This window comes from Terrapene carolina, unplaced genomic scaffold, assembly GCF_002925995.2.
Source record: "Terrapene carolina triunguis isolate 2854851 unplaced genomic scaffold, T_m_triunguis-2.0 Scaffold374, whole genome shotgun sequence".
NCBI lineage: Eukaryota > Metazoa > Chordata > Testudines > Emydidae > Terrapene > Terrapene triunguis.
The window spans coordinates 1652578-1662509 of record NW_020664725.1 but is presented as its reverse complement, the minus strand read 5'-3'; the positions used below and the strand labels follow the sequence as shown (position 1 = coordinate 1662509).

Below are 9932 nucleotides of genomic sequence, written 5' to 3'. Positions count from 1 at the left end.
CCCCCAGCTCCTGCGACCCCAGCCCTGGGCCCCCCCACAGCTCTGCCAGTGCCCCTCAATCCCAACCCCCAGCTCCTGCGACCCCAGCCCTGGGATCCCCCACGCACAGCTCTGCCGGTGCCCCTCACTCCTGACCCGCAGCCCCCTGCTATCCCAGCCCCGGACTCCCCCAGCTCCACTGTATCCTGACCTGCAGTATCCACACTTACCCTCGCCTGGGACAATGCTGTGCTGTGGCTTTAGAACGGGGATGTCCCCCAGGGGCTCCAGGGAGACCCAGCTGGTCCAGGGGTGTTAATGCCCAGGGTGGCTCTCTGGGTGCCTGATGCAGCCAGTGGAGATGGGTTGCTGGGTCTTGGTCCAGTCCCTGCTGGGCAGGTGCCCCCAGAGCAGAGCTGTGTGCACCCCTGCCCCACTGGCAGCCTGAGGGGGCCGGAGAGGCTGGGCTCTCCTCTCAGCCGGGACCCATTGGCAGGGGGCAGCAGTAGCAACGGCTGGTGTTTGCAGGTCTGCCCGAGTGGGGTGGGTGGGTGCCAGGAGACCTGCCCCTGCTGGAGCCACCTGCTCCCAGGCAGTGCGTGGGTTAACTGGGCTGTCCTTGCTGTTTTCCAGGCGGTTGCCAAACGGCTCAGGGGCCTTGCCCAGGGCCCCGAGCCCTCCCCTGACCCAGTCCGACCCAAATCTCAATGCCCTTGCGGACGGGGCCGATGGCCACACACCCAGACAAGGTCACAGACGCAACCTGAGTCAGACCCCAGCGCACAGTGCTGAGAACGTCAGTTCCCCAAGCCCAGGTGAGTGCAGCCCAGCTCCCGACACTCCCACAGCAGCACCCAGCCCCGGGCAGGTGGGGGCACCTGTGCCCAGCCAGAGGGACTGACACCCCCTCTCCCGCCGTGGTCAGCCTCTGCGGGTGCCAGGGTGGGATCGGTGCACTCCGGCTGCAGAGCGCTCTGCCCAGAGCTGGGGGAGCAGCGAGCCAGGCGCTCTGGGCACATGCTGGGGGCGCGGCCCATAGACCGAGCACTCAGCCAGCAGCGCCCGTGGGAGGAGATGGGAGACGGAGGCAGGTCAGGGACTCACGCTGCCTTTGCCAACAGGTAAAGCCTGTCCCGCCCCCGGTGACGTGTCCCTCCCCGCGGCACAGAAAACGAGAACGAAGAAAAAGGCCAAGTCCAGCCACTACCGCCGGGAGAAGAAACAGGGAGGTGAGTGTGGGCACGGCACATGGCAGCGCCAGCGGGTCCTTCCTATGGCAGCGAACGCCCCGGCAGCCCAGCCGGTGAGGGAGCTGCCAGCTGTGACGCCCACGGCAATGCCAGCCGGCTTCCGGCTCTTCTGTCTGCCGGGCAGCCGATGGCCCCATTAGTGTAACCCCCGTGTCAGGGCCCTCCTCCCAAGTCACACCAACCCTCCATCAGGGTCTCTTCTGGGAGGGGCACAGCCTGACTGACCTACTGCCACAATTCCCTCTGCTTCTCACACAGATCTGCCACCGCCCCCACTGCCACCGCCCAGCGAGGACCCCGGGGCCTCTGCTCAGCCCCCGGCACCACCACCGGCCTGCGGCGCCTCCTCTCTGGAGAGGGACGTGAGCGGTGCCAGCGCCACAGAGCGGAGAGCTGGCCATCGGACCGCGCCGGGCCAGCACCAGCACCGAGACGGTAACGCCAGCCACCGCCCAACCGCACTGGGGGCATCCCAGCTCACTCTCGCTGGGCTGGGGGCTGGTTCCCAGAGTGCTCCGGGCCCCCCCGTGCAGCACCCACCCGAAACCAGCCACCCTCGGGCACGGACAGGCATGTGCCTGGTGTGGTTCCATTGCGCGTCCTGTGGGCACAGTCTGTACAGCCAGCGCCCTGCCAGCCACACATGGAGCCCGACCCTCCCGATGTCTAGCCCCACAGCTGGCTGCCGGGAGGGCCCACATGGCCCCGGGGCAGGGCTGCGGGGTGGGGCGCTGAGCAGACGCGGTGGCAATGCGGTTCCATGGCAGGGCACTGCGGGTCTCCGAGGTGCCCTGCAGCCAGACTCCAGGGGAGGCCATGGGCATCCAGGCCCCTGCCCAGGAGCTTTGGGCACTGGGTACATTAAAGATCAAACGCCGAGGGGAGGCAGGGCTTAGCCACGGTGCCTGAGCTGCATCTGACCCTGAGCGGCTCCATGGGCCCATCCCCTGCCATGTGCTGCAGGGGGCTCCCTGCAGGGCCCCGTCCCGCCAGGCGCATCCGCTGCGCGTTAGGCAGGGGGATGCGGGAGGCAGCGCCAGTCCCACCCATGCGCCTGCCCCTTCCCTTGCAGCGGAGGAGATCGTCCCGTACAGCAGGCCCACCTTCCTCTCCAGAGGCCAGGTGTCAAGCAACTGCTCCACGACCGGCAGCTCCTCCTCCAGGGGCTCGACGGGGTCCCGGGGCCACGGCTCCGGCCGCAGCAGGACAGCCGGGGACCGGAGTGAGGTGAGCCAAGGCTCGTAACTTGGGGGGCCTGCCGGGCACTGGGGAGCAGGCTGAGGTGGCACCGGGCAGCAACCTGCAGGGACAGTGTCAGGGGAAGGGGTTTCGCTAAGAGGGGCAGGGAGGGCTCGGAACAGGCTGCCTTGGCACCCAGGGGCCTGGCCTGGCCGGGGAGTCTCCTGACAAAGCCAGACGCATTTGGGAGCTTTAACCTTGCCCTGGGGGAGGGAGAAGCCCCATCCACATGGGCCCTGCTGTGCTGCGGGGAGCCCCGGGAGGGGCCCGCTGGCTCGGGGACTGCTGGGTGTTTCTGTGCTGGGCTGGGCATGGCAGGGGGTGTTCCCAATGGATCCCCACCTCAGGGCAGCAGCCCCAAAGGAGTCCTGGGGAGGGGAATGCCTCGCCGGGGCAGGGGAGGACTGGGCCCCACAGAAAGAGCGAGCTTGGATCCCCCCGGCCATGGCTGCCAGCAACAGATGGGGCTGCTGTGGCATTTCTCCGTGGCCAGTGGGACCCGTGCTCTCTGCAGCCAGGGGCGGGGCAGAGGGGCCCAGCCAAGCCGTGCTGTGTCTGGCCCATGCCTGCGAGGTCCTGGTCCCAGCCCTGCTGACGATTTTCTCTCTTTACAGGAGAAGAGATGAAGCCAGCGGCGCTGGCTGAGTGAGCGGACGCAGGCTGAGAGCAGGGCTCTGCCCTGAGATCTGGGCTTTGGTTTGGTTTAATTGATGACACAGTGACTGGAGCCAGGCGGCCCAGTCCCTTGTAAATAGGTGGGGTTGGGAGCGGCAGGCCAGGGCCCAGGCAGGCTGTTTATACCCAGGACACGGGGCTCGTGGGTGAGGCCTGCATGGGCCCGTTCAGTACCAAGCCGGCAGTTCTGCAAAGGAAGGTTTGCGCCCAGCAGGGCATGGGCAGGCAGCTGGGGCAGGACCAGCCCCCAGCCAGGCGCAGAGAGCAGCCCACCCGCACGGCACGCGTTGCCCACGGGGCACTGCCAGCCCAACCAGCCCCTCGTGTGGGCAGGGGTGTTTTTTGGTAGCTAATGAACCCTTTTGTAAAACAACCAATAAAGCTGTTTGTTACCCTGGACGGAGTGACGGGCTTTTCTTATTCGGGGGGGTGGGGACAGGGGAGGACTGGGCCCTGGGTGATGGGCGGCAGCAGGGGGCTGCCCTGGGGCTGGGGGGGGCATGTCCTAGGCCTCAGAATATTCCCCAAACGTGCTTAATGCCACACTGCCAGGCTGGCACCCACTGCTGCGCGGAGCGGGCTCCTTGCCTGCACCGTTAGGCAAAGCTCAGTTTATTGCAAGTGAAAACGTATCAACAATCTTACCTGTTCCCCGCCTGGTGCCATGTACCCGCTAGCCCCTGCCCAGGGCGGCCCCGGGTTAGTTCTGTGTTTCATCCCGGTCACTGCCGGGCTCTGGCCCCCGCAGCAGCTGAGTGAGGGGTCACTTCAAACCCGAGTCACCAACAGGCAGGGACAGGGATCGATGGGGCTGGCAAACGCTTTTTATAAACCCTAAACTGGGGCTTGGCCCGGGGGCTGGACTCAGTGCTCAGAGACGGGGGGGGACAGCCCCAGCAAGGGGGGAGGGACAGCCCAGCCTGGCACTCAGCACCATGGCAGCTCACTACAGGCTGGGGGGGCGTGGGGACTTGGAGCTGAGCAGGCGGGGCGCTTGGGGCACTGTGAGATGCCACGTCTGCCAGGCCACTGCCCCTGCGCTAAGGACAGGCTGCTTGTGACGGCACACGAAGCTCAGGGCAGGGGAGGGGCCTGGCCTCCAACACGCCCATGCCCAGCCCCCTGTGAAGCTGGGCACAAGCTCACCGGAGCAGGAGACGTGCTAGTGCTCTGGGACGGGTCTTGTTCCCCCCTCCCCATCCCGTGCACGTCTCCACTGCACCGTGCTGAGCGCAGCCCTGGCCGTGTCAGCTGAGCCTGCTCAGGGCACGACTGGGGCGCATGGGGGTCAGAGTGCTAGTGCCCCGGCTACACGTGTGTCTGGCGAGTGCAGCTGCCCCGGGGCGATGGCAGAGGGTGGCAGCAGGTCACAGCTTGGCAAGTGCTGAGCCGCGGGGTCTCTGTGTCTCCCCTCGCTGCTGGGACAGCTGTACCTCTGCCTGTGGGGCCAGCATGCCATCCGCTGGCAGTGCCGGGCCGTAGGGCCCGCGCAGGGGGGCGCTGCAGACGCAGTGTTTGCAGGCACCAGAACGTGTTCTGGAGTCCTGGCAAGCCAAAGTCGTTCGGAAGCTGAGGTGTCTAGTGCTGGCCTCCTGCCGCGCTCCCTCCCTCAGCGGCCCATGAGCAAGGAGAGCGGCGCTGACTGTGTCGAAGTCACCAGCGCTCCCAGCGGCACCTGGGAGAAGGTCCCGGGCTGGGGGGCACCCGTGCACTCAGCTGTCTGCTGCTGGTGCTGCTGCGCACAGACTCAGATCCCGGGCAGAGATTCATAGAGTCCAAGGCCAGAAAGGACCATTGTGACCATCTAGACCTCTGAGGCCTCTAGGAGCAGCAGGGCTGTGGGTCACCTCCCCTCCCCCCCCCCCCCCCGGTTACCTCCCTCCCTCCCCACCAGGAATGGGGGGGCAGCAGCAGCAGAGTGAACGTCACCTCCCGAGTCCCACATGCAGCCCTGCCTGTGTGCAAATCCATCCTGCTGCTCTGGGGGTGAGGGGCATAAACGGGAATCTCAAATAGGAGCCGAGAGGGTATCTTACCTCTGTATTTGGCACTGGCGTGACTGTGCTGGCGTCCTGTGTCCAGTTCTGGTGTCCACAGGTCAAGAAGGATGTGGATAAATTGGAGGGGTCAGGGAAGAGCCACTCGAATGATTGAAGGATGAGAAAACTCGCCGCACAGTGACTACTCCTGGGGGCATTCTGCATGAAAAAATTCTGAGCCAAACAATACAAAATGCTGCGCACAATATTTTAAAATTCTGCAACTTTTAGTTGTCAAAATAACACGACATAATCCCACCAGTTTCATTTATTTTCATCGTTTATTTCAAAATACCTGTCAGCAAGTATGTCTGTAACAATACAGACACACACACAAATTCCCCCAGGAGTAGAGAGTTAAAGAAACCCCTATGACAACCCAGTTCCTGTTTCTCTGCCCCCTCCCCCACTTCCCCAGAGCCCAGCCGGGGGGGCCAGACACCCACAATCCACCCCCCCCCCCCAAGTCCAGCTGCACCCAAACCCCCTCTTCCCCAGAACCCAGCTGTGGGACCCCTCCAGCCCAGATACCTGCACCCCCACCCCCTGAGCCCAGCTGTGGCCCCCCAGCCCAGACACCCCCTGCCCCCCAAGCCCATGGATTCAAAGGGAGAAACAGCCTGACACTCAGTACCAGGCTTGCAATTGCACCTGTGCGCCTCCCTCAGGGCATGCTGGGAACTGCAGCTGGCAGGAACCCTCTAGCTTCCTCCCCCTCCCCTGCCCGGCACTGTCTTCTTTGCGCGAGCTGGGCTCTGCTGGGTCCAGCGGCCCCTAGTGGTGGCCAGCAGCACTACAGCCCATTTCTGTGGGGGGAAGGAAATTCTGCACGCACGGTAATTTCTGCAAAATTTTGCATTGCGCAGTGGTGCAGAATTCCCCCAGGAGTAAGTGATGGACTCAAGGAGCTCGGGCTAGTTAGCTTAACAAAGTTATGATATTGGAGGGGGCGGAGTTGGGGCGGGGACTTTGGGGAAGGGGTGGAGTTGGGGCGTGGGCGGGACTGGGGGCGGGGCCGGGGCCCCGTGGAGTGTCCTCTTTTTGGACACTCAAAATATGGTAACCCTAACTCAATGCTTTTTTTGCCTCAGTCTTCACAGACAAGGTCAGCTCCCAGACTGCTACACTGGGCAGCACAGTATGGGGAGGAGGTGAGCAGCCCTCAGTGGGAAAAGGCAAATGTAGTGCCCATCTTTAAAAAAGGGAAGAAGGAGAATCTGGGGAACTACAGACCAGTTGGCCTCACCTCAGACCCTGGAAAAATAATGGAATCCATTTTGAAGCACTTGGAGAAGAGGAAGGTGATCAGGAACAGTCAACATGGATTCACCAAGGGCAAGTCATGCCTGACCAACCTGATTGCCTTCTATGATGAGATAACTGGCGCTGTGGATATGTGGAAAGCGGTGGATGTGATATAACTTGACTTTAGCAAAGCTTTTGATATGGTTTCCCACAGTATTCTTGCCAGCAAGTTAAAAAAGTATGGATTGGATGAATGGACTATAAAGTGGATAGAAACCTGGCTAAATCGTCAGGCTCAATGGGTAGTGATCAACAGCTCGATGTCTAGTTGGCAGCTGGTATCAAGCGGAGTGCCCCAAGGGTCGGTCCTGGGACCGGTTTCTTTCAACATCTTCATTAATGATCTAGATGATGGGATGGATTGCACCCTCAGAAAGTTCACAGATGACACTAAGCTGGGGGAAGAGGTAGATACACTGGAGGGTAGGGATAAGGTCTAGAGTGACCTAGATGGATTGGGCAAAAATTTTTTGATGAGGTTCATTCAACAAGGACAAGTGCAGAGTCCTGCACTTAGAACGGAAGAATCCCATGCACCGCTACAGACTGGGGACCGACTGGCTAAGCAGCAGTTCTGCAGAAAAGAACCTGGGGATTACAGTGGACGAGAAGCTGGATATGAATCAACAGTGTGCCCTTGTTGCCAAGAAGGCTAACGGTATATTGGACTGCATTAGTAGGAGCATTGCCAGCAGACCATGGGAAGTGATTATTTCCCTCTATTCGGCACTGGTGAGGCCACATCTGGAGTACTGCGTGCAGTTTTGGGCCTCCCACTACAGAAAGGATGTGGACAAATTGGAGAGTCCAGTGGAAGGCAACGAAAATGATTAGGGAGCTGGGGCACATGACTTATGAGTAGAGGCTGAGGGAACTGGACTTATTTAGTCTGCAGAAGAGAAGAGTGAGGGGGGATTTGATAGCAGCCTTCAACTACCTGAAGGGGGATTCCAAAGAGGATGGATCTAGACTGTTCTCAGTGGTGGCAGATGACAGAACAAGGAGTAATGGTCTCAAGTTGCAGTGGGGGAGGATTAGGTTGGATATTAGGAAACACTATTTCACTAGGAGGGTGGTGAAGCCCTGGAATGGGTTACCTAGGGAGGTGGTGGAATCTCCTTCCTTAGAAGTTTTTAAGGTCAGGCTTGACAAAGCCCTGGCTGGGATGATTTAGTTGGGGATTGGTCCTGCTTTGAGCAGGGGGTTGGACTAGATGACCTCCTGAGGTCCCTTCCAACCCTGATATTCTATGATTTTATGACTTGATCACAGCTTATAAGTACGTATATGGGGAACAAATATTGACTAAGGGGCTCTTCAATGTAGCAGGGAAAGGTCTAACTCGGTCCATGGCTGGAAGTTGAAGCTAGACTAAGTCAGACTAGAAATAAGGGGTACATTTTTGACAGTGAGTAATTTCCCAAGGGTTGTGGTGGATTCTCCATCACAGGCAATGTTTAAATCCACATTGGCTGTTATTCCAAATGCTCTGCTCCAGGCATTATTGTGGGACAGGTCTTTGACCTGTGCTATGCAGGGGACCAGACCAGATGGTCATAATGGTCCTTTCTGGCCTTGGAATCTATGAATCTCTGCCCGGCTGCCCCGTGCCAGGTGGTGAGTCTGGCCCTGCAGTCCAAGAAGGGGAATCATAAACTCACAGGACCCTGCACTCGTAGCAGGACTAAGTATTATCTAGACCATCCATGGCAGGTGTTTGTCCAACCTGCTCTTAAAACTTTCCAGTGACAGAGATTCCACAACCTCTCTAGGCAATTTATTCCAGTGCTTAACCACTCTGACAGGAAGTTTTTCCTAATGTCCTAAACCGCCCTTGCTGCAATTCAAGCCCATTGCTTCTTGTCCTAGCCTCAGAGGTTAAAGAGAACAATTTTTCTCTGGCTTCCTTGTAACAACCTTGTATGTACTTGAAAACTGTTATCATGTCCCCTCTCAGTCTTCTCTTCTCCAGACTAAACAAACCCACTTCTTTCAATCTTCCCTCATAGGTCATGTTTTCTAGACCTTTAATCATTTTTGTTGCTCTTCTCTGGACTTTCTCCAGTTTCTCCACATCTTTCCTGAAATGTGGCACCCAGAACTGGACACAATACTCCAGTTGAGGCCTAGTCTGCACAGAATAGAGCGGAAGAATTACTTCTCGTGTCTTGCTTACAACACTCCTGCTAATACATCCCAGAATGATGTTCACTTTTTTTGCAACAGCGTTACACTGTTGACTCATATTTAGCTTGTGATCCACTGTGACCCCCAGATCCCTTTCCGCAGTACCCCTTCCTAGGCAGTCATTTCCCATTTTGTATGTGTGCAACTGATTGTTCCTTCCTAAGTGGAGTACTTTGCATTTGTCCTTATTGAATTTCATCCTATTGACTTCAGACCATTTCTCCAGTTTGGGCAGATCATTTTGAATTTTAATCGTATCCCCTAAAGTACAGGCACCCCCTCCCCGCGTGGTATTGTCTGCAGATGTTATCAGTGTGCTCTCTAATGCACCGTGTGCTGCCAGCCCTCCTCACTCAGGCATCACCGCTCACGGAGGATGTGCTCGCACTCCAGCGCCCAGCCCATCGATCGCCCCCAGAACAGCGCGATTGATTCTCACACGGGCAGGGCTGTTCGAGTGACTCGGGAGGTGAAGCGAAGTTCACTGAGCGCTGGCACACCCAGCGGGGCAGGCGGTGGGGGCTGTGCGAGGGGGCCGCGGCTCAGGCTGGGCCTGAGGGATCCAGCTCCATTCGTCTGGCTGTGCTGGGACCGCAGACCGAGCACCGACAGGCCAGGCCTGCCTCACGCCTGAGCTCCCACCCTGAGCAGCAGCCCCCTTTAGTGCCCTGCAATGAACGGTGCCCACAGCGCTGGGGCACACCTCTGCTCCATGTCCTGCACCGATGGGGGGCCCAGCCGCCTCCCTCCCCGGTTCCTTCTCCCTCTGCATCAGTTCTAAGCACCTGGGCTGCACAGCACAACTGGCACTGCCAGCCCTTCTGCCCTGCAGCATCCCAGGGCTGGGAAACCGGCCCCCGGCCCCACAGGGGCTCAAAGCACAGCCGGCTGCAGTCACCGCCTCCCTGCTCAGCCCCCTGCTGCTCCTCACCGGCTGCCCAGACCTGAGCCGGGCCCAGCTCCGTGGCAGTCCCAGGGCTTGCGCTCCCTACGCCGTGCTGTGTAAGCACTGCCAACAGCACCGGCACATGAGAGGCCAGAGCACAGAGACCCCAACAACCACCCTACCCGCATGGCCCCTCATCCCCCCCGCGGCCGGCCATGTCAGCCTGTGCCTCCCTCACAAAGCCTCCATCCCCTGCTTGCCCTCTCTCCTGGCCAGCCCCTGGGCGTTGTGTCCCCCATGTTGCCTCCTGTGTGGCTCTTTGGGTGGCAGTTTATATATATCCCCCCTCCCCCTCCGTGCGCAACAGCTGCC

General features: G+C 59.8%; 1 protein-coding gene across 1 annotated transcript in view; it reads left to right on the top strand.

Annotated features, from left to right (window-relative positions):
- Positions 1-3520, top strand: part of ROBO3 (roundabout guidance receptor 3) — a 129786-nt gene extending 126266 nt beyond the window's left edge. Inside the window, exons 24-28 of the mRNA XM_026657876.1 lie at positions 613-794; positions 1101-1208; positions 1488-1664; positions 2302-2456; positions 3083-3520. Coding sequence (XP_026513661.1) covers positions 613-794; positions 1101-1208; positions 1488-1664; positions 2302-2456; positions 3083-3094 — 634 coding nt within the window. The 3' untranslated portion in view covers positions 3095-3520. The remainder of the gene's footprint in view (positions 1-612; positions 795-1100; positions 1209-1487; positions 1665-2301; positions 2457-3082) is intronic.
- Positions 3521-9932: the final 6412 nt, after the last annotated feature.